The sequence below is a fragment of the Cylas formicarius genome, unplaced genomic scaffold, assembly GCF_029955315.1.
Source record: "Cylas formicarius isolate icCylForm1 unplaced genomic scaffold, icCylForm1.1 PGA_scaffold_6__28_contigs__length_40554024, whole genome shotgun sequence".
Taxonomy (NCBI): Eukaryota; Metazoa; Arthropoda; class Insecta; order Coleoptera; family Brentidae; genus Cylas; species Cylas formicarius.
In genome coordinates this window covers 15,064,348-15,089,800 of record NW_026844347.1, presented here as the reverse complement: position 1 = coordinate 15,089,800, position 25,453 = coordinate 15,064,348, and the positions used below count along the sequence as shown (strand labels likewise).

At 34.3% G+C, this 25,453-nt stretch overlaps 2 protein-coding genes across 3 annotated transcripts in view; both read left to right on the top strand.

The window, feature by feature from the left end:
* LOC132703019 (cytochrome P450 306a1) overlaps window positions 1-25,453 on the top strand; it is a 246,945-nt gene that overhangs the window by 79,614 nt on the left and 141,878 nt on the right. The gene's annotated exons all lie outside the window — the stretch shown is intronic.
* Window positions 496-24,512, top strand: LOC132702840 (uncharacterized). The gene is made up of 4 exons (XM_060671659.1): window positions 496-700; window positions 1,013-1,970; window positions 3,002-3,145; window positions 24,392-24,512. The coding sequence occupies exons 1-4, from the start codon at window positions 496-498 to the stop codon at window positions 24,510-24,512; spliced, it is 1,428 nt and encodes a 475-aa protein (XP_060527642.1).

The following is a 25,453-nucleotide window of genomic DNA, read 5'->3' as shown; positions in this document are numbered from 1 at the left end:
ACGCTCGTAATAGGTCCGATCCATCAGAATTTCGTTTGATTTTTGAATGTATGTATCTTTAGACATAATAACTGTCACATTACCAAAGACCTTACTGATCATGATATTCGGAAGTCAAGATCCGGCAGGAGGGGAAACAGGGCCTCTCAGGTCGTCAACATGCGAAAACCCTGTCAAATGACTAGTAAACAAACATACAAGATTGGAACATGGAATGTCACTAGCATGTATGAACCCGGAAAAGCACATAATATTGTCCAGGAAATGCAAAGAATGAACATCAATATCCTAGGTGTAAGCGAAACGCGTTGGCCGGGAAGTGGAGAATGTCAGTTGAAAGATCAACATCTAATATATTACTCAGGTAGCTCCGACCCTCAACACCGACATGGAGTAGGCATAATAATCAACAAAAATGTTTCCCGATATGTTCTGAACTTCGTACCACTGTCAGAACGTGTAATGTTACTACAATTTAGGATGAACATAGGAAGGATGAACGTAATCCAAGTATATGCGCCAACAGCAGACAAAGATGATCAGGAAGTAGAAATGTTTTATGAACAAATAAACGAAATACTGAAACAAGTCAAAGCAAAAGATGTAACAATAATAATGGGTGACCTAAATGCTAAAGTTGGTAAAGGAAAGACAAATAATCTGATGGGAAACTTCGGTCTGGGGGAAAGGAACGACAGAGGTGAAAGGTTAGTACAATTCTGCCAAGAGAAAAATATGGTTATCACAAACACATGCTTTCAATTACCTAATAGACGTTTATATACATGGATATCACCACAAGATAGCAAAGAGAAAATAGTTAGAAACCGGATAGATTATTTAATGATCAATGAAAGATACAGGAATGGTATAATGTCAGTTAAAACATATCCGGGTGCAGATATACCCTCTAACCATAACCCACTAATTGCAAAAGTAAGGATAAAATTAAAAAGAATTGACCATAGAACAAAGAAAGATACAATTGACACTAATCAATTGCGTAATCCAGAAACAAGGGAAAGAGTGAAAAATAAGATAAATGGGGCATTGCAAACCTTGCAATGCATAGAAAATAACAATGAAGAACATATAAACAACAACTGGCTCCAGTTTAAAACAGAAATACTAAAAACATGCAAGGAACAACTTAGTAAGAAAACAGAGGTAAGAAAGGAATGGATGACAACTGAAATATTAGGTCTCATGGACGAGAGAAGAACATACAAAAACAAAGATCAACAAAAATACCGATATCTACAAAGCAAGATCAGAAGTAAAATTAGGGAAGCCAAAGAAAACTGGCACAGGGAAAAGTGTGAGGAAATCGAGAAATTACAAAGTAAACATGATGGTTTCAATGCGCACAAGAGAATTAAAGAGTTAACCAACAAACGCAATTACAATAACAACTTGCTGGTGGATGAAAATGGAGATATTATGGACACAAAAGAAAAATTGAAAGTATGGAAAAACTATGTAGAACAACTGTACGAAGATCAGCGAGATGAAGAAAGTAGTGAGTATATATGTGATGATATTGGACCAGAAATAACGAAGGACGAAGTAGAACACATCATCAAGGAAATGAAAACCGGGAAAGCTACGGGACTGGATGAAATACCAGCAGAAGTTCTTAAACTCATTGACAATCATAACATACATCTTCTAACACATCTCTTCAACAGTGTATACAAAACTGGAATTTTACCGAAAGAGTGGCTACAATCAACATTTATAACTATCCCCAAAAAGACCAACGCAAGACAGTGCTCGGACCATCGTACCATCAGCTTAATGTGTCACATACTTAAGGTACTTCTGAAAATCAACCATCGCAGAATATATAAAAAGTTAGAAATAGATATTGAGGATACGCAGTTCGGTTTTAGGAATGGACTAGGGACTAGAGAAGCACTGTTTGCCTTCAACGTATTAACGCAGCGGTGCTTAGATGTAAATCAGGATGTGTACGTTTGTTTCCTGGACTACAATAAGGCATTTGACACCGTCCAACATAAAACACTCATAAGACTGCTTAAAAGTAAAAACATTGACTCTAGAGACATAAGAATAATAAATAATTTGTATTACCAACAAGAGGCCGTGATAAGGGTACACAATGAGGTGACAGACAGAATAAAAATAAAAAGAGGTGTTAGACAGGGATGTGTCTTATCACCATCTCTGTTCAACCTATACTCCGAAGAAATATTTAAGAGAGCACTCCAAGATGAAACAGCTGGAGTAAAGATTAATGGCTTACCCGTTTGTAATATTAGATATGCCGATGACACCGCGCTAATAGCAGAAAATATGGATGATCTACAGAGAATTACGAACAAAATTGTAGAAGTAAGCGAAGAGTTTGGGCTATCACTCAATACAAAGAAAACTAAATTTATGATAATTACAAAAAAATCTATTATCAATACAAACCTTTATATAAAGAATGAACAGATAGAACAAGTAAGGAATTATAATTATCTGGGGACGAACATTAACGAGACAAATGACTATTCCAAAGAAATCAGAATAAGAATAGAAAAGTCCAGAAGTGCTTTTAATAATATGAGGAAATTGTTGTGCAGCAGGGATTTGAGCTTAAGTTTGAGAGTGAGGATGCTTAAATGCTATGTTTTCTCGGTCCTCTTGTATGGCGTGGAGGCCTGGACTTTGAATAAACAATGCCTGAATAAACTAGAAGCTTTTGAGATGTGGACGTACCGAAGAATTTTAAGGATATCCTGGACGGACAGAATGACAAACGAACAAGTACTTGTAAGGATGGACAAGCAACGTGAAATAATGGATACGGTCAAAATAAGAAAATTGCAGTATCTGGGGCATATTACACGCGGAGAAAAATATAAATTGCTACAACTGATTATGCAAGGTAAAATCCAAGGTAAACGGAGTATCGGAAGGAGAGGGATGTCATGGTTGCGTAATCTGAGAGAATGGTTTGGATGTAACTCCAACCAATTGTTTCGTGCTGCAGTCTCAAGGATACAAATTGCATTGATGATTGCCAACCTTCGCAGCGGAGATGGCACGTGAAGAAGAAGATGCCTCTTAAAGTTCCATTTTTGGACTTCCATGTAGATTTCCTTCCTGAAAATCTCGGTGCCGTATCAGATGAGAGGTTGGTCGATTCGCCGAGAAAATCTTATGGAAACGATGAAAACAAAAAACTACAAAGCAAGTAGTATTTTGTCACCATAATGAGATAAATTTACCTATATTTATATAACTTGTAAGAGTAAAATTAGCATTTTCGAATGTAAAACTTAGACCGTAATATTTTTGAAATTTTTTATAGTAATATTGTTTTTTGAATTAAATGAACATTTTATTCAAAAACTTGGTGCTTGTGCATGTTCGGAGCACAAAATATGATGAAATCATGCATAAAAGAAATAAGGAGGACCAGTTTTCAGACTTTCACGGTAACATATACATTAAATTGAGTCTTGAACAGTGTCTTGCTTTGCTGGATATCTGCGATTTATTATTACCTTAAAATTGTTGCCATCTAATATTTTGTAGTCTATTAATATGTATATTTGCCACAACAATAAATGTATTTATTATTATTATTATTATTATTAAGATGGCCTCGATCTTCCATTATGCGCTTGTCAATTTCGCGGCATCCACCAATTTGTCCAGAATACTCTCAAGTCCTGCGAACTTTTTGTCCATGATTTCCGTCCGACGGCGTGTCGAGACGGGAATTTCCAAATTTGCGAAACCGCCGAGTTTAATGACAGTTATCGAAACGCGTTCAATTTCGCCGAACCGACGCGAAACCATCTGGCATTGGCGTTTTCTATTACGGAGTACCTTTCCAAAAATAATCCGGCCATCTCGGTTTTATCGATGATTATTGGTCGTTAGTGGCGCGCCCGCCTCGAACAGCAACAAATGTAAGAGTTCGATGACATTTGGACAGTGTCGGTCGTTCACCTACTGAAAGTTGGTACCCCGACTGGCGGTACCTTCGGCTTGCGCTTATTGACCCACTACACGAGTCCGCGCCGAGGATGCAAATCCGGCAACGCTCCGGTTTTAAAAATTGTACGTTCGCGTGAGCGTGTTATTTTCTCGCGTCTCGAATAAAAACCGCTTCGCGCCAAACGGAGGGTACGCCTCAAACTGTCGTATGAGGACTAAAAGTCATTGATAAAATTGCTATTGTTGTGATGACAATCGGTGATATGCATAAAGTTAAGTGGCTACTCTTTAATCACATTTATATAGAAGCCACTCCATTCGATATACATTAGTATATGAGCATAAGCTCCAACTTGTGAGTGTCTGTCTCTTTCCGTGACGATGTACTCGCTCATTAAGTACCGACTTTTATTTTTATATGCATAAATACGAGTGTCAATCAAGGGAAGTAGACTATCGTGCCTCATATCGGCTTAGCAGAGTTAATTGTTGATATGCATAAAAGTAAGCTACTACTTTTTACTTACATTTTTAAAGAAACCACCCCATTTGATATGCATAAAAATGTGGGTATAAGCTCCAAGTTTTGAGTGTCGGTTAATTTCCGTGAGGATGTACTCGCTCATTAAGTACCGACTTTTATTTTTATGTGCAAAAATGCGAGCGTCTACTTCGTCTACTGAATATCTACTTTCGAAAATGCCAAGCTCCTTTCTAGCATACTCGCCTTCATAAGAATTAATGATATCCGCACGGGATGGCCGAATTTGTGCCTATTTATCAGCGTAAGATGTTTAAGATTCATAGGGAATATCGATTTAGTAGAGTTAATGTATAAGAATGAGGGTTAGTGATTTAGACTTCTAAATTGGAATTAGCCCAATTAGCCCCACTGGTGCCCAAATTTTCATCCTTACTTGAAGATATACAGAATGCTAAACATAGGTGCCAAGAAAAGTGTTATTTTCCTTTAGCTATTGCTGCTATAGACTGTACTCATGTTCCTATACTGCACTCTCTCTCCTACTCCTATTACTCCTATTCACGCAGACGAATATCTTAACAGAAAAAACTTTGATAGTATAAAGGTGCAGGCAACGTGCAATTCAAATGAAGAGTTCATAAGTGTTTATGTCTCTTGGTGAGGATCGGTACACAAATCTAGGATATGGAAAAAACAAAGGTCATCCAATACGCTGTTAACAAGAGTGCGAGTTATAATAGTCGATTAAAACAGCGTTTTCCTATTCTACATAACACAATAGGAAAAGTGCCTTCTCTTGTCATGAGTTGGTTTATCTTGCACAACGTGGCTAAGCATTTTAATGATGAAGACTTTCATGATGGTGTTGCAGAAGAGGGCGAACAAGAAGTGATATTTTTTAATTATCTTCACACATACGGTCTCACTCTCAGAAGAATCCTCTCCAGAATACCTCGACCTCAAATCAAATTATTAAATCTACACAACCTACAAAATATTTGGACAGATACCAAGACAAGTCAAAACTGCTAAAATGGAATACACTCTCACATATTCGTGGAGTCGCTACTTCAAACAGTCTACTCAATTTTAAGCATATCACTCAGGGTGTGCTTTTTTCGTGAGGTTGTTCTTTTTATATGCATAAATACGAACGTCTACTCCATGTACTAAGTATCTACTTTCGAAAATGCGAGGCTTCTTAGTAGCGGACTCGGCTTCATAAGAATCAGTGATATCTGTACTCGATGGTCTAATATGAGCGATATGAGAGACCGTATTTGTGAAGATAATTAAATAATATCCTCTTTTGTTAGAGAAATATAACATCCTGGAAGTAAAAAATAAACGAAGTAAATCCCAAGAAATAAAAGAAAAATCCGAAGCTGAATTAGCAATATAATGAAGACCGACAGAGATTAACCCAGAAATAAACCAATAAAATTGAAAGGATGAGAACAAATTTCTTGCGAGGAGAATCAAATCCCACTATTGCTCGATTGCAAAATTAGATGTGTTTTTAATAAAAAAATGCGAACCTTGACCAAAATATATTGATCCAATTCTCATGAGCTTATTTCATAAATATTACTTTTAAGTTACTACTATTCTGTTTAATTGCCATTGTGATATTGTTTTTCATTTTGTTATTAGTTATTAATGATCGTTCTTCTACTTATATCATACGATCTTCTAGGAGGCTCAAAAACAGTGGATAATTCTTGATATAACATCTCTTCTAGCTGACCCCTCTGACATATCACGGGATCTGCATAATCAATAATGGAATCCTTAATTAATTACACATAACTACTTCCCTTGAATCCTTACCTTAAATGTCGCGTACAGATTGGTATCAATGATACAGTATAATAGGTACATTTCGATAAATATTTTTAATACCTGCACATAAATGACACTTCCCGCACGCTGTGTAATTAGGTATTTTACAGAAGGGAGTACAAATAAATAATTGCCGAGAAAAGCTATGAATTATTGCCGTAGGAGATTAAAATTGCCATAGTCGTATTGGAAATAAAAAAATTGAAATATTAAATACAGTACTGTCAGTAAATTAATAAAGAAAAATATCTGTAGCGTGGCAGGTGAATTCAATATCTAAAATTCATAAATACTTTTACTAGTGAAATTTACTGTTCAACACAAAACCTGATTTATTTTGAAACACATAAACACACATTTCAAACACGAACTTCATAAAATAGGTTTTACAGGAAGTAGAGTCGACCATACCCACAAAATTATACTGTATCTATTTCTACCCTCAACAACACTTAAAATTTATGTTTTAGCTAATAATATGAATGTGAATAATATGAATTTTAATGGTGGATCGCATGACATTTTCCATAATAATAACACGTGATCTACATAATCGAATGCGCTGCTGAGGTCATAGAAGACCTTAACACCATACTCGCGGGACTCTAAAGAACTAACAATATTTTCAAAGAATAGAGTCACTGCTTCTATGGAGGATCCATCACTTTGAAAACGGCACTGGTTATCGGATAGTATTTTATTGATTTTAAAATGCAATAAAAGTCGTTGCAGATGCATTCTCAAACAAGTAATTATTAATCTGTAATTATTAATATTTGTGTTACTGCCCTTTATATATGTAACGAAATAATTTTTAAAATTTTTGGCTTGAAAGAAATTTTCGTTTATTAAAAACTCGCTCCATTGCGCCCCGCTCGTGCTAAATAAACTCGTGACTCAGATGCCGTTCACTACACAATTCTTATTTCTTTTGAAGCGAATTGTGTGGCTAGAGGGAAAGTTGGGTGCCAAATGCTTTGTTACTGACAGCAAAAAACATTAAACACTACTTATTAGACAACCACTAGAAAATTGGGTAAAAATTCTGTTCTTCCAAATATTTCATCAGTCAGTGCATTATTTTATGATTATGTATGGCATCACAGCACTTTAACTAAAAAAGTACAAACAATCAGCAGCGAAAACAGGGATATTGCAAGATTTCCTTGTCAGTATGACAATTATTTTTGACAATACTTATACAAAAAAACATCTCGTTGAAATTTGAAGATTCAAATCGTATCATAAAACTTATTTCAGAGGCGAAGTCATAAAAAAATTCCGGTTTTATTTAATACGTGTTTGTTCTTTATATAATTCAAAAATTGAAATATGCATTCCAACAGTGTCTCAATTTCTTTAATACTACCCTGGACAGCTTTGATTTATTGACTTAAAAATGCCTAAGAAAAGCGTTAACTACATTATTATAGTCATGACCTGATTTCGGGTGTTGGATAAGAAAGCCTGGTCAATTAATCCATACTTGGTCCCGATACCTAAGTCGAAACAGAAATTGCGATTTATTGCAGTTATTTCCCTAATACTACCCTGGACCAGTTCGATTTGTTGGCCCAAAACTGCCTACGGGCAGATGAAGATATTAATAGCGTTATTACAGTTATGACCATTTACCATATGTATGACTGTGAGAAAAGAAATTCTGTGGTACTTTAATGTTGATTGTTTTTAAATAAAAGCCGCAGTTAGCTCTTTTTTCTTTTTTTTGTTTCTCATCTCTCTCTCCGTGATAAAAACAAACCTGGCAACAGAAGTAATAAAAATAAAATGGAACTGAGGTAGTTTTTACTTTATGAAAATCCATTTATCAAAATAAATAAGAACTAAAAGTTCAGATTTTCAGATGACAAACAAAACAAAATAAAAAAATCAAAACATTTGATAAAGACACGGTGTTGTCATGTAGAAATATATAATTTCGTGAAAATCTGAACTTTTAGTTCTTATTTATTTTAATAAAAATAAAAAATAAATAAATAAAATAAAGTGGAAATAAAAAAAAGATCGAGCAGCCTCTCGGCAAATTCAATAAGAATTTTTTAAATAGTAAGTACTCTTTTTCGCGATACACTAACAATTTCTTGCATTTTATAGGAAAATAGCTATACTCAGATAGAGCTTTTCTAGTTCACTATATCTAAAAGAGATTTGTTTAGTTGTAACTATGCATTATTGGAGTATAAAGCAATACCAACGTATGATTCATTCGAAACATTACCAAATATTGACAATTAATAACAATAATAATATTTTTATTCTTACATTCTTGCATTAGTGCTATGTTATGTGGTAAACGACATTTGAGTCACGAATTTATTTGGTACCAGCGAAGCGAGTGCTTAATAAACGAGTGACGAAGACTATGCTTTTTCTACGACCGTTAGTTTTTGGGTACATTTTTGCAAATTAACACGAACACATTCACTGACATGACCGTCAGAATTGACAAACATTTGAACAAAAACATCCGATTGTTCCCAAACCCGTGCGGTGATATAACCGAAATATCCGAAGTGGCTCAGATCCGTGGGGCAAAAAACGCAAGTTAGATGGCGTTTAATTAGGTTTTTTACAAAACGAAATAGAAAAAGGTCTTTGTTTCATATTCAAGTTCAAGTTGTAAAAATACTTTTTAAATTCTTCAACTTTTTTATCTGTAATAATACATAGCTAGCAGTTTTTCCAATATTTTAATTTTTCTAAAAGAATACTAGTTTTCACATTTGCTGAAAAATTATTTTTAAAAGCAGATCACTTATATTTTATGTTAGCGATATTCGACGTAAATGAATTTAAATTAGATGCTAGAGTATTCAAAATAAAAGAATATGTAAACACTATATATATTATCTTACAAAAACCTACAACTTTTGTTAAGTGTGTCATATACTTATTTTTAATATTTTGCGATTTAATTTAACGTTCCCGATATTTGCACTTCTTTTTGTCGGAGGCTATTGCTATAACATTAGTTCGCCATGATAAAATCACATTGTAAAATTTTTACCCACCCTGTACAGCAATTGGCAAGAAATTAAAATAATTTACATACAACGAATTAAATAACTCAAATAAACTTCCATGCATTTATTGACACGGGATTTCCCAGAAAACGTTCACTATAACCAGAGGTCTAATTGACAAGAACCAACGTAACAGAAGGCGTTTATATAATATTATATGTAATGAATAAATAAATGATCCTAAAATATATTCAGTCGTAGTTCCGTTGCCTGGTTTTGGTCATTACTGGTTAACAATATATGGGTGGTTGACAGTTGATGAAAGGTTTACGAAAAACGAGATTTCGAACTAACATTGTTAATTCCTGTCCATGAGGTAACGTATTTCCGGAGATGTCGAATGTAATTCCACTACCTAAAAAGTCCGAAATCTCAAATCGTAATGAAGAAAATCGGTTAGTGTACTATCAGTATTATCAAAAGTCATTTAAAAAAAATAATCATCAAGATAATCGATAGATTGAACCCCGAGTTTTTACTTGCAATTTTACATTTTATAGGTTTTTCAGAGGAATTTATTAATTATTAATTATTTATTAAGTATTATTACGCAATTATCTCAGTAGCGGACTTCAATATGTTGAATTTAAGGATATTTGTGACATAACATCATGTTTACGATTTTGCAACGTACACCTTGCAACGATTTGTTGTATGTTTTCTCTTTTTTGTTATATTTTTATTGTTTCCTTTTTAGTTTTTACTTATATCCTATTTTTATTTCCAACTATAGAAGACTTTTTCATTTATTGTTTGTTAAAGATCGGACATAATATGTAAGTAAAGTATTTATTTGTTGTTGCGAAATAATAATAATATTTATTATTATTATTTATTTTGGCACATGATTCTTCCTGATGCTGGGACGTTTCTTCTTTAAAACACTTAGCACAGCTATATCCAGTCATCACTAACGACTCTTGTTACAATTGAGCATGTATCCAAAATGAAGGCTTTTTGCTTTGACTTATGCAACTACCAGTCGAGGGTTGATAAGCTCTTCCTTAAGCTCTCCAGTATTTCTCCTGTTACGCCTACAATGGTAGGGACTATCTTTACAGAGTTATTTTTTTCGCATGTGTTTTCTGTATATTCACTGCTAACGGTAAAGAAAAGTTCATTTATCGGTTTTAAACATAAGAGGAGATATTATTCGGTATGGGGCGGTCTGTGAGAATTTTCCTATTCCAGTATAATCTGACATTCTCATCCTCACAAACAGTTATATAAGTATCTCTGAGCTTTTGATGTATAATTTTCCCACCCTATCGTGCCTATCCATATACATTTCCAGAGCAGAGCATTCTGCTACTAAGTGATCCAAATACTCGTCCTTTACTTACCAAGTACTTTACCACGCCATTCTGCAGTTCCTCTACCTGCGAATTATTTTTTTCTAAAGGGTTGTACTACCTATCCGCAAGCTTCAACGGCGTAGCGTTTTTATCCGCTAGGGCAACCGCTGAATATAGTGGCCTGTAGTGGACTGACTGTGGAAATACGTTCGGAGATTCTCTACCCGTTTTGCACAAGGTCTGTAATACCTCTCCTTCCTACGTTTCTGGGAAGATGAAACATTTCCAATGACGATTTTGGTTGGTAGACTCAGTTCTTATACTGGCGTTCAGTTCGTTGAGTTCCGTCTTTGTCGATGAGATAATCCCGAAACTATAGCTTAAGACTGATGTTGCATATGCGTTTATCGCTATGGCTGAATTGTGAGCCGACAATTTGGAACGAACAATCGAACGGACTCATCGAAGGTAAGACTTTTTTTTGGCGGCTCCATGGTGTATCTTGTAGATATTCCAGATACTTATGTAGAGTTTATGCACCCCTCTCCATGCCGAGCATCCTGCACTGCACAGTCCAATACACTAATAAGTTTCTCAATTGTGCCGTTTAGAGTACAACTTGAGATCGTCAATTTACCAGAGATGGTTAAATGATCTGTTGAGGTGTGGCAGCGGACTTCCCTTCTCAATTCTGTTGAGCTTTCCAGTTAGTGCTTTTAGCACTAAGCTCAAAGGGGCTCAGCCCATCCCCTTGAAAAATCCCTTTCCTGACGTTGATTTTGCCTACATTTAAGATACTTTTAGGTATACTCAGTGTTAGTTGAGTTTGTCTTTCGAGACATGGAGTATTTTAGACACTCTGCTATGTGTCATTGACTTTATAGAGGTTGAGAACTTCAATGGACCAAGAGTATGGCACACTATCAAATGTTTTCTTACAGTCAATGTAGGCATACTGAAGGGATAATTAATTGTTCTTTACAGCCTCTTTATCCTTTACAGCATCCCTATTGCTCTTTGTCGAGTAGCTTGTTAGACTCCAGATGGTGGGAAATTTTGTCAGCGAAAATCGTATTGAGAATTTTATAAATGATTTGGGTTCCCTAACCTGCAGGGTCGTCGGTGGCTTCAGACTTAGGTAAGTTATTTCTGTGGTTAGAAAGACAAGCGCGCAATTTGGTGAGGTGAGAGTGGTGGTGAAGCTTCGGGCTAAATGCTTGGGGACAAGACTGAGCTGTTTATACCAATAATCATGTATCTTGTCAGCACTCGGAGATTTCCAGTTCAAAACTCTGAACTGGGAATCTTAATAGCCCTAACAACCTGTTCTTCTGTTACTTGCCAATCGATCATCATTTGGAGATTTGCGCTCCCTCTGCGTTCTTCGCGTAACCACTTCGTTTCTTGGTGTGATACTGGACTACCCCAAATTTTCTTACAGAAACTTCTAATTTGAGGAGGTGCTGGGTATTCTACACTTGCTTGAGTCGTTACCCCTGCAATGCAAATAACGGCTCCATATATGTATGTATTATTATTAGTAAATAAGTTGAATAATTTCAAAAAGAATTCAAAGCAAAATTCAAAAATAGAGTGCTCCATTAAAAAAAATGTAGAGCAGGTTCTCTGAATATGGACTAGGCGGATAATATGGACCACCCTGATTTTTTTCAATGGCAACAGCGCAGCTAGATTTTATTAGCTCTCATTTGTTACTACGCTGTACCTACCTAATGTCAGTAGTTCTTAAGTAGGGTGTGGCGAAGGTTCATTCGGTGGCGACCATTTTGTGATTTTATCGGCGTCTGATGTACATTTTTCAACAAAAGATATATGATTTTATCTTCACTCTGTTGTATAGTTTTATTTTAGAATTTGGCTTTATCGCAAAAGCTTTTGCTTTCAGACTTGGGATAGGGAAGCTGTGAAAATGCTATTCTTGCCATTAGAGAGAATAGAATGGGGTACCCAAAAGTTGCAAAAACGACATTCATTCGTTTATCTAAAACAGACATTTACCTCTAGAGCGACTTATAAATATAAAACTTGGACGGAGAGCTATTTTACTAGAAAATTTAGCAGCACGTGTGGCAGTACGTAACAAATTAAGCAACCCGTTCTCAAGACGAAGTAATTCTGTAGGCAAAACACGGTTGATGCTGTTTCTGGCTTGTCGTCCTAACCGATCCTCTCGCGTCCAACAGGAACCTCGATTGCACTATTAAAAATTAACCAAAGCTAACAATGAAAGCATGACGATTTTCTTTAATTTATTAGAGACAGAAATGATGAAATCATCGTCAGAATAATGAAATCCGTTTTTCCCAATAAGATGCCACAAATTTTATCTCTAAAGGGGAAAAGGCAAATAGCTGCAGTCACTTCAACTGAACGAGGTTCAACAATAACAATGCAATTGGATCGTTTGTTCCCCAAGTGGAGCTGAATCAATACACTGTTTTCATCTGTCAGGCTGGATAGAGACAGTGCTTTTTACTAAATGGTTTTAACACTTTTCTGAAAATTTCAAACCTTTCGGTACTTCTTCCGTGCTTTTGACATTAGATGGCCGCACAGGTCTTACCTGTAATATCGAAGTAAATGATTATACCGCCGCACTGAAGCCATAAATCCAGCCTTTGGACGACACGTTTATGGGCCCCTTAAAAAATATATGCCTGAGAAATCCGTATATGGAAGCGAGCTAATGCCAGAGCTATTACTCATTATGATATAGCAAGTATTTTTGGTGGTGCATACCTTCGAAGTCAATGTGCAGAACTGGCTATCGAACAACAGGGATCTATTCTCTTCATCCACATTTTTTTACTGATCATGATTTTATTGAAACAACCCTAAACGATAAGCCAAATAACGATCATTTTAAACAATGAACAGAATGCAACAGTAGTACTAACTAAAAATCAGATAAACTAGGAAGATCAATAGTTCATTAAAAACTAACTTCCAGGGCCTTCAACTCCTCCTGCTTACATAACGCCAGAAAATATTAATCCAATACTGTGTTTAAATAGAACAACAAGCAATAAGGGAGAAAAGCTAGCGAGGTTGGTCTATTGACATCTCCCCCACACAAACTGGAATTAGAACATTAATTTAAGGGAAAAAAAGAAATAAATCGCAAAATAAATAAAAGAGTAAAAGAAATTTTGGATATAAAGTCACCTAAGGAGAGAAATATACTAACTGGCAGAAAGATGTAAAGAAAAGACCAATTTGTTGTGGTCAAGATCTGATGATTCTAGTGATTTTTCAGTCAAAGATAGCTCAGATGAAGCTCCTGATCCTACATCCCAAGAAGATGCTTATATTGCGATTGTTTTTTTTCGGAGGATGCGTGTGGTGAATTATCGGTTCAGTGCGTTCCTTGCTCTCGACTGGCACGGGGATTAAAAAGACATTTTCATATGCGAATTTTATAGGAGCCGTTAATGTTATAGGCCAAAGCTAAGTTTTATTATTATTATTGTTATTGTACTAATTTTTACCGAAGCAGAAGGTTGTATCATGTAGGTAAGAATAATTGTTTTAATATTTTTCAGAATATTTTTTTTCGTGCAAGTTTTTTAAAGGAAAAGCATTACTTATACATTGTGGGATGTGTGGGACTGATAGGAATAAAAAAACTAACTCTAGGACATTTTTCTTTACAATAGAGAACCTATACAATGTTTTTTTCGTCGCTCTATTTTAGCCACAATATATACTTTAAAATAATTTGAAATTGTGCATCCTAACAATATTTGCAATTTGAAATAACGAACTCTATTGTTGGCTCACCCTGTATAGCGATCTAAATCTTTTTGCATGCACAAGGAAAGTTTGAATAATAAAATTATTTGGGATTCCCGTTTGATCGGCTTTTTGGGTTTTTGCGTTCTTTGACTATAATCGTTACCGTTTTATGGTCACTATTATCCGAATCGATCCCATGCCGCGTTTAAATGCCATTTAAATAAGGATAAAATATTACGTAAACGATAAACTGCGCGCGTGAACGCCATTAAGAACTTTCACGATCCTATTTTAAATCAGAGGGCGTACGTACCCAGCTATTTCGTTTTGGACCGACGCATTTTATGTGCCACGTGGACCGTTACTGGGTCAATACAGAAGCCCGTTTCTTCGAGAATGGAACCAATTATTTATTTTGATGGTTGCCGGCAAGCTTAGTAACCTCTTATGTCGATGCGGACGCGTTTCTAAATGATTATCAGATGATAAAATGCTGCGCATCGTCAAAACACCGCCCACTCCAGGCCTACAGCTGTTTGTTATTTATTGTTTATCTAATTTTAACGATTCATCTACTTTTTGCTATCAATTTCCCGTTGTATGGCAATAGTGAAATAAAAGGATACCAAATAAGGGATATCACTTTTACAGAATTTTTATCATTAAATTCATTGTGAGTTTATCTACTGCCCGATAGGTGGCGACAGGGAAATTAGGAGATGTGCCATTGTTGTGATAAGTAAAGGCAAGGGAATAACTCCAATTTGAAATGAACAAAAAACGCATATATGCATTTTTATTTCATGAAAGATTATGATCATCCTATATTTTTTTATCTTTACTACAGGCCTAATTGAATAAATATAAATACAAAAAATATAAATAAAATAAGACAAAATTACATACTTACATAACAAATTGCAAAACATAAAATATAAAACACAAAAGTCTTATAGTGACAAAATATTATTTGCTATTATAAGTAAGTATTTGCAACACAATAATTATTTTTTCGAAAACCGCTGAAGATGTGTATAGAGACGTATTATTCAAAAACAATCGCTTAGTATTGGCGGATCCGAAAATGAAATGAAAATTAAAATGAAATGTTGCTACTTGTAGGAGCGTCAATGTCGCAGCATTAAAAATTTACCAACGAAATTTTCGATCAATCCAATGTACCGTTCGCCGTAAACGCCACAAGTACCATCAACCGTATAAGTATTGCAAAAAATAATAATTTTTCAGTTTTTCAGTACTCGTATAGTAGTAACGTCTTGTGGGAAAAATGTATGGTCTTCTACAACTCTTACAAAAAGCTTACCTTAACCAAAATGAGGGAGTTATTATTTTGCTCAATTATTTTCAAGCATGCGCTGTAACAGTTCATTCTGGATTTCTCTGAATGTTCTCTTAAATATCGAAGAATTTTTAGTTTCCCTCTTTAAAGGGAAACCCGTTTTTTAAAAGAACTCAAAAAGATGCTAACGCAAAACCGTATATTTCAGCAGTAACTAATGTTACATGTCTAGACCTCAACCTCACCCAAAGTTTATCGGCGCGCCCTTTCTAATGGGACCATTAAGACAGAATGTGAAGTGGTATGTGGTTTCTTCTTCTTAATTCCGAGATCACCATTTCAAAAGCTCTACGAAATTTAATTCAATTAATAATTTCTGGTAAAATATATCTATTTTCGTTATTTCTGTATATTTACCCAATAAGCAGAATCTAATTGAGCTTTAATATTGGTTGACCCTAATGACGTAAATTGCGTACAATTAAGTATGTAGCTTTTACAATTTTCAGGTCTCTTTATTTTCAAACTTAAATGCTCTAAATCAGATGAAATAAAAATGCCAGATTTAACTTAATTTTCAATTTTTAAATCATCAGTTTAATTCGCTGCTTATTGAGGCTATGCGCATTTAGCAATTTAAAAGTCATTCGCAAGTCATCAAGTATTTTTTGTCTAAAATTGGTGAATAAATTCTAAGAGCACCTGTCAATTTTGGTTTTGATATCAAGAAAAGCCTCAACACTCCTCATTAAATTGTTTAAGTGTATAGCCAGTTAAGGCATAGTTCTGAGAAAATTAATGTCTCCAGCTTATCCAGCTTGAGTGACTGAAAATGTTTTTTTCTACTCCCGCCTGTAAAATATCTAATTACGCACCGATCTAGCGTGCTGGAAGCGCCGCCTTACCACGTCAGTTTCGTTTTCCACGAATCCGAGGCACTTGGGACATTTGCGGGATTTTACCGCACGGGTTTGGGAGCAATCGGATGTTTTGGGAGATATTTCCCACGCTTTGAATTTTGACGTTTGTTAATTCTGACAGTCATGTCAGTGATGTATTCGTGTTTTGCGAAAATGTACCCAAAAACTAACGGTCGTAGAAAAAGTATATTATGCAACACGTTTGGAAAACTTTTTAAATCACTCGTTTATTAAACACTCGTTCCGCTCTTGTCAAATAAACTCGTGAGTCAAATGCCGCTTACCGCACTTGTTGCATAATATACTATTTTCTACTCTCTCCTGTAAAATACCTAATTATACACCGATCTAGCGTGCGGGAAGCATCACTTTACCACGCGAGTTTCTTGTCCCGCGGATCCGAGCCATTTCGCCACTCTACACCCAAAGAAGCAGTGCCACAATAGTACGTTATGCAACAAGTGTGGTAAACGGCATTTGAGTCACAAATTTATGTAGCGCGAGCGGAGCAAGTGTTTAATAAACGAATGACTGAAGAAGTTTACCGAACGCGTTGCATACCATACTTTTTCTACGACCGTTAGTTTTTAGCAAAACACGACGAATATATTCACTGATATGACGGTCAGAATTGACATACATTTGAACAAAAACATCCGATTGTTTCCAAAGCCCTGCGGTTCTTTCTCGGGAATGTCCGAAGTGGCTCGGATTCGTAGGATAAGAAACTCACATGGTCAAGTGACGCTTCCCGTACGCTAGGTCTGTGTATAATCAGGGAGTAAAAAGAGTATATTATGCAACAGTTGCGGTAAACGGCATTTGACTCACGAGTTTATTTGACGCGAGTGGAGCGCAGTGGAGCGAGTGTTTAATAAACGAGTGACTTAAAAAGTTTACCGAAAATGTTGAATACTATAATTTTTCTACGACCGTTAGTTTTTGGGTATATTTTCGCAAAACAACACGAATACATTCACCGACATGACCGTCAGAATTTACAAACGTCAAAATTGAAGGCGTGGGAAATATCTCCGAAAATATCCGATTGCCCCCAAACCCGTGCGGTAAAATCCCGGAAATGTGCGAAGTGACTCGGATCCGTGGGAAACGAAACTGACGTGGTAAAGTGACGCTTCCCGCACGCTAGATCGGTGTATCATTAGGTATTTTACAGAAGGGAGTAGAAAATAGTTTATTATGCAACAAGTGCGGTAAACGGCAATTTGACTCACGAGTTTATTTGGCACGAGGGGAGCGAGCTTAATAAACGAGTGAGATAAAGAGTTTACCAAACGTGTTGCATACTATACTTCTTGTACGACGGTCACAAAAAAATTAAAATTTAATAAATTAAGAATAATAACAGATTATCGGATTACTAAATTTGGTACTATTCAAACAAAATATTTACTAGTTGCTATTAAACCTATTCGTTTATCGTTCCAATGGGTTTTGCTATTGTTGTCTCTTTTTAACTGTGTATTATTGGATATGTCATATAAACAACGCAATAAACACAATTTAAAACGTTGCGCATTTTATTTAACTTTTACAATTGATTATTATGTATTTTATTTAAAGAAAAAGACTGTAATTTTAAGATCGTATAAGCAAGAAAAAGTAGGACCTAAACTTCAATTTTATTTTGTTTGTACTGATGAGACATGGACATTTGAAAATGGTACAATTTTTCTTAGCAAGATCTTAATATAAATACTGTAAAAACTGCTAAAGCTCATGCGAACGGTATGTAAAATTGCTGTGAGAAACTTAAATTATGAATGTCATTTTATTTACCGACTAGTCCACTAGATTTTAATCGTAGCTTATAGTACGTAGTATTTAAATTGTCCGATACATTGAATAACATTTTTCCGTGTATTAGTTTTTGGGTTCATTTTTGCAAAAAAACACGAATGCGTTCACCAACATGATCGTCAGCATTGACATACGTCAAAATTAAATCGTGTGGTAAAATCTCCGAAAACAGCCTGCATCTACATTAAAAACTTCATTAATTATAAACAACTGCAAGAGCTTTTGATTCTGAAAATTTTGACACTGTTTACAACTGCAATGATCCAGAAATAGCAACAAATAATTTTCTTTCTACTTTAAATCAACACATAAATGAATCTACAAAAACTGTAACTATACACAATAAACACAAAGAAAAGCCATGGATTACGCAGGTTTAATAAAATCCATGAACGAGAAGGATAAACTTCATAAATTATATAAAAGTTCTACTTTTTTGAACCCTGTTGTAGAAGATGAAATAAAAAATATAATTTTACCCTTAAAATCTAATTCGGCGCCGGGGTTTGACAAAATTACATCTTCTCTATTGAAAAAAATTCATATCTATATCATAAAGCCAGTCTACCAAATTATTAACCTAATGTTTGCAACTGGTAAGTGCCCCGCACAATTCAAAATTGATTTAATAAAGCCCATTTATAAAAAAGGAGAAAAAATGTTCTGGAGAATTACAGGCCAATAAGTCTTATATTTAATGTAACAAAAATTTTCGAAAAAGCCTTAATAGGTCGGCTAGTTTGCTTTCTTACTAAAAATCATATAATATCTAATTGCCAGTTTGGATTTACTGATAACAAGTCAACTAATGATGCCATTGCTATGCTATTGGCAAATATATATAATATGTAAATCAAGACCACGTGCTGCAGTGTTCATTGACTCAGCAAAAGCATTCGATACTGTAAGCCACTCGCGGCTTTTCACTAAACTATATTCAGCTGGTGTAATAGGACTTGCTCACTTACTAATTGAAAGTTACCTGAAAAATCGTCAATAAATGGTATTGATTAATAACTGTTTCAGTAAGCCGAGAATGTAACCTATGGAATTCCACAGGGTACAGTCCGAGGACTTATATTTTTCCTTATATACATAAATCAACTACTTACTATTGGTGTTTCCGGAAAAATCTTCTCTTTTGCTGAAGATACAGTTTTGTTTGTTAAATATAACAATTGGGGTGAAGTCGAGAACCGCATTAGTTCGGACTTGCAACTTATGCAACAGTGGCTTGACAATAATTTACTAACAATCAACTTAGAGAAAACACCTTCAGAACACGCCTGCCTTATTTAAATTATAATGATCCACTACCTACAAACAATAAACTTACTATAAAACCATTGTTTAGAAATAGTTGCTGGTCTTTACGTAGAGCTGAGCATGTTATCTACATCGGAAATCATATTGACTCAAATCTAAAGTGGAACTTCCATATCGAACAGTTAGTGAAAAAACTACGATTCTTAATGCCTTCTTTCTACTTATTTTTCACTTGTACAATGACTTATATCTTATGGAATAATTGGTTGGGGTGATACCTATCACACAACTCTTCAGGCCCTTTATGTAATACAAAAAAAGAATTCTGAAAATTATATTTAAGTATTGAACTGAGGAGGCTTTTACTTGATGAAAATCCATTTATTAAAATAAATAAGAACTAAAAGTTCAGATTTTCACGAAATTATATATTTTTACATGATAATTGTTTCGACAGCACCGTGTGTTTATCAAATGTAATATTTACAAACTACCTACTACTATATATACTGAAAAATGACCATAAAACCGTAATTAATGTTGTTGCGAGAATTTAAGTTCAATAAAGGAGAGCTATTTAAATCTACTTGATCGTTAAGCAATACATTTGAATGTCTCATTTTGTTAATCTCCATGACTTCCAATAAATTTAATTTTCAACTTTTTGTGGCTGTATCTAATATATCAAAATTGTCGTCAAAAATGTGTTTTTCTGTGTTTAAATTTATATTTAAATTTAAATTGTATAAATAGAATCTAGACTATTGTTTTTAAACGCTCTTATATGTTTGTTAATGTGTTTCTTGAAGGATCTACCTGTTTGTCCAATATAAATTTTAGGACAAGATGCACATTTCAACCTGTAGACACCTGATTTTTGAACATTTAGATTTATTGTTTTTTAAAAGTTTTCCTATTGTGTTGTTTGTTCTGAAGGCTATTTTTAAACCACATTTTGACAAATGTTTTGAAACTTTTTCACTAGGTTCTCCTATGTATGTAATTGTTTTAAATTGTTCGTGTTCTGTATTAGGTTTCGGATAAATAGAGTTTACTGTTGTCTGTATTTGTTTTTATTTATAATTTTATCTATAATAGACGGATTGTAGCCGTTGTTCAGTGCAATTTGTTTAATGATATTAAGTTATTTGTTGTAATTTTCTGTTGAGAGTGGTGTATTAGGAAGTCTGTGTATAAAAGAGTTAAATGCAGCCATTTTGTGTGTTTAAGGGTGATTTGAGCTGTTATGTATGACTGTGTCCGTGTGTGAAGGTTTATGATATATTGAAAAATCTAATTTGTTTTGCACTTTCGTAATAGTTAAGTCTAAAAAATTAATAGAGTTATCCACTGTCGATAGTGAATTTTATACGATTATGTATTGAGTTAATGTAATTTAAAAAATAATTCAATTGTCTGTCCGTTCCAACAAAGCAAGCAATGATATCATCCACATATCTATACCACCATAAAAAACTTTTACTTAAAGGATGTTCTAGTATGATATTTTCCAAATTATTCATAAAAATCTCGGCTAACAAAGGACTAAGTGGGTTTTCCATAATCAAACCTTCTTTAGAGATATAAATTCCATTAAATTCAAAATGAGACATTCAAATGTATTGCTTAACGATCAATTAGATTTAAATACCTCTCCTTTATTGAACGTAAATTCTCGCAACAACATTAATTAAGGTTTAATGGTCATTTTTCGGTAAATATAGTAGTAGGTAGTTTGTAAATATTACATTTGATAAAGACACGGTGTTGTCATGTCATAATATATAATTTCTTGAAAATCTGAATTTTTAGTTCTTATTTATTTTGATTTTTATATTTAAGTTAAATCTGCGATATCCATCTGACTTAATTTTTATAAATACTCCACATAAAAGAATTATATTATAAATCACTTTTGTTCTTAATAAAAAATAACTTACTGGTTAATTCAAAAACCCACGAGTATGAAACACGCTTTAAACTTGGAGAAAATTTAACTTTACAAAAAATGCGTTTATCTGTTGGATAAAAAGATTACTTTCATACTGGTCAAAATATTTATAACGCACTACCTCTAGAACTGAAAAATAAAATAAAATGAAAATCATTTAAAAAAAAATTAACTATGTGGCTTATTGCTGTTAAATTGTATTCTAAGTCAAATTCACAGGTTTATTAATGTATTGTAACTATAAATGGCAAACATAGTTAAATTAATTTGCGTTATGTTCAAGGTTTTTAACGTAGTATACCTTGAATATAAGTGTTTTGAATATAAATTTTTATTATTATATTTTGAATATAAATTTTTATTATATTATTATCCGGAAATGCCCGAAATGGTTCGGATCCGTGGGAAACGAAACTGACCTGCTAAAGTGATCCTTCCCGCACACTAGATCGGTGTGTAATTAGGTGTTTTACAGACGGAAGTAGAAAAAATATTTTAATTAGCTAATTCAATTTTTTTGGGAGACCCGCAGCACTGTATATGCAACTGGCGTACAGTCGCAAGCTATGCAGCTAACAGCAGTGCGTTTTATTGGTTCGAAATTTAAAATGATCGACCCGTGAATAATGTCGAGGTTTGCGTTCGCCATGGTGCGGCGAGTAACGCGACAATAACAAACATTTCACTGTCAGGGTTCTCGACATTGGAAGGCGGCGACGGTACATTCATGCGGTTTCACCTAGTGCACTAGATACGTCCGAAAAATGGCAGTCATTCGTCTTAAATCCTCCCACACCGATCTTGCCTAGCTGACGCGCGGTCGTCAACCTTTCTTTTTGCTTCATGCATTTGGTACCAGCATATATACAGGGTGTGTTCTAATTTATCAATAGTTCAGAGGGCAATTTTTGTGTGTATTTTAAAAAGGAAACTTCATATGAACATATGTTCTTAACGTCTTAGTTTTTGAGGTACAGGGTGGTAAAGTTTTCAAAATTATTTTTTTTTTAATATCTGTAATACCACTTTAGATGTTTTAATAAAATTTGGCACGTATGCTTTATGTACCAAGAGGCATTATTTAGTTTACCACAGTTTTTTTTTATATATTTTTATTTTATCTCTCCTATTTTGGCAGACATTGATGGTACGCACACTGGTTTATCTGAAAATAAAAATTATTCTTTTAATCTAAAACCATTTCTAAATAAATTGAATTTCTTGATTTTTTGCAATCCGATGAATGGTTTTTACTTTAAAAAAATAAAAACCTCCTCTCAGCATGCACAGAATTATTATCATTATTATTTCTTACTTTAGTTACTGTCTATGTTTTATTAAAATACTTCAACAAATGAAAGTAAGAATGCGAAGTACGTAAATGCTGATGCGTATTTTTGTGTCTGTAAGTATTATTAGTTCGGTTGTCGAGACAGTTGTTTGACAGTTTAAAATATCCAAGCGTTGCCATGTTAAAAAAGAATGGTCCAGTTTACTAATGAGGAGCAATATGCATTCTTTGTTTGGTTTGGCTGATGGCAGGGCACCGGAAGCTAGACGGTTATATCAAGTATATCATATGTTGTTTTTAATAGTATATGCAACCATTGTGACATTTAGTGGGCATTGTTACCATGATAAACAAATTGCGCGTAAACAGTTGAAAAAAAATGCGATAACTTGGCCTTTGCAAAATGTCTACTTAGAATCCTAATAAAGGTATTAAAACAAATTGCATCTATATATATAACATAGAGTCATACTATATAGGCGAACATTTTCAAATGTACATAGACGGTTGACTGAAACAGATAATTTGAGAGCAAATTCTCATTTAAAAGGGTCTATCCAGAAATTGAAGAACCAGATTTAAATTCTATTGATGAATATTCTGACCTTGGAAATCTGAATACCTCGCACGTCTTGGTTTGGAAAGTTTTGTAGCATTTTCTATTGTACCCATATGATTTAAGAGTCGAAGCCTTACTTTCCAGAGGTTTTCCGATATTTATATATGAATCTAACTTTTTCAGAAATGCAATCAGAAATTTCCACAATAACCATATTTGGGACAACGAAAACATCCATGTCGTTGTAGAATTTAAACATAAGATCAGTTTTAGGCAAATGTTTGGACTAGAACTGTTGAAAATTACTTAATTGGGCCCTTTTTTCTGCCGGAAAGACTAAATGGCCATAATTATCTCCGGTTTTTAGAAGAGTATTTGTCAATATTTCTAGAAGTACCATAATTAATTACCAACGCTTGCTCAGTTTAGCGTTGCAGTAAGAGAATATTTAAATGACATTTTTAATAACCGAATGGTAGATCGCGGCGTACCTCAACCATGGCCCCTTCGGTCCCAAGATTTAAATAGTTTCAAGTTCAAACATCTTCTTATGGAGGCATATTAAAAGTCTGGTTTACTGGTACCCCAGATAACACTGTAGTAGAACTGAAGGACCGTATATGGGCTGAAGGTATACTTCAAACAGTGCGGGGCAATATGCTTCAACAAGTTATCTAATTCCTATGTTTTACTTTTTTTAAAAAGGTTGCTATTTGTTAGTTGTTAAAAATTATTAATAGTAGGTAGTGCCTTTTTTTAGTACAAATCCTTTATTATTATTTTTTTTTAATAATATGTTATGTTATTTCATTAAAACTGTAGAAATAAAAAGAACTAGAAATGTTTTAGAAAGGGTTTTGAACAAACATTTAGTTCGAGAAAAATTACGAGAAACGTGTATGCAGGATTTGCTTACCGCTAAACGTGGTAACGATCGGCACAACCCAGCAAAACGTGGTACCGGTCAACGCGCACACTTGCATCTTCAGAGCGAAAGAGACAAGACAAGAGAACGACAACTTCTAAGTCGTTTCGATATGCGCGACTCGCGAGACCAAGGGGGATTTATCAGAACATAGAAGAACTGCGCATAGGCAATTTGGAATACATAAATACTATTATCCGAGCAAAAAAAGAAGTAGAAATTTAATTTCCAAAATTTAATCAAAACTGAACTTAATCTAATAATAATATACGTGCGCGGCTGTAACAGACTTATACTTTATTTTTCAAAAAAAAAGTTCAGGATTCAACCAGTACAGTGGCGACTTAATTAACCGAAACATTATTTCCTGATTTCCTTGAAAAAAATATTGACGTTTGCATTCATTTATGAGCATATTTGATCCCTTATTTTTTTTAGTCCGTCGCACGGATCTGCACTTAAAAATAAAAACTAATTTTCCGGCATGGTTATTTTTTGAAGTGAAAACCGTATATCGAATTGAAAAATCTAAAGAAATCAAATTTCTTTAGAAATGATTGGAGATCTATTTAAAGAAAAATCAGTGGCGTACCATCTAACCAGTCAAACTAAGCAGATGAAATTTCTTACTCCCGCCACTGGTGTATATTAAAAAGAAATGTGGTACAATGCCTCGTGATTCATGGTAAATGTGTGGCAAATTTCATTAAAATGTCTAAAGTGCTATTACAGACTTTTTTAATTTTTCAAAGAAACTTCCACAGGCTACTGTAATACTTTTTACAAAACTTCTGGATTATTCCTGCGTCTCCTTCTGAAACAGTTTCAATTAAGCTCTGAAGGAGGAATCCACAAGTTTTGTAAATGGTATTATTAAAAAAATATATGTTATTTTTGTAAACTTTACCATATGAAGTTTTATTTTTAAAATGGGTCCGAAAATCGTCCCCTTAATTATTGACACTTGATTAGAAAAGAGCCAGTATGCTGCGTTTAACATCCAGTTAACACGCAGATACTCTGTTTTTTAAAGTCGAGAATT

What these genes read in the sequence shown, in the direction of transcription:
- LOC132702840 (XM_060671659.1), top strand. Translation starts at nt 496, where the DNA reads ATGAACGTAATCCAAGTATATGCGCCAACAGCAGACAAAGATGATCAG. An exon ending in GGGGGAAAGGAACGACAGAG is followed by an intron (nt 701 to 1,012) that starts GTGAAAGGTTAG and finishes TGCGTAATCCAG; the next exon opens with AAACAAGGGAAAGAGTGAAA. An exon ending in TTAGATGTAAATCAGGATGT is followed by an intron (nt 1,971 to 3,001) that starts GTACGTTTGTTT and finishes TTCGTGCTGCAG; the next exon opens with TCTCAAGGATACAAATTGCA.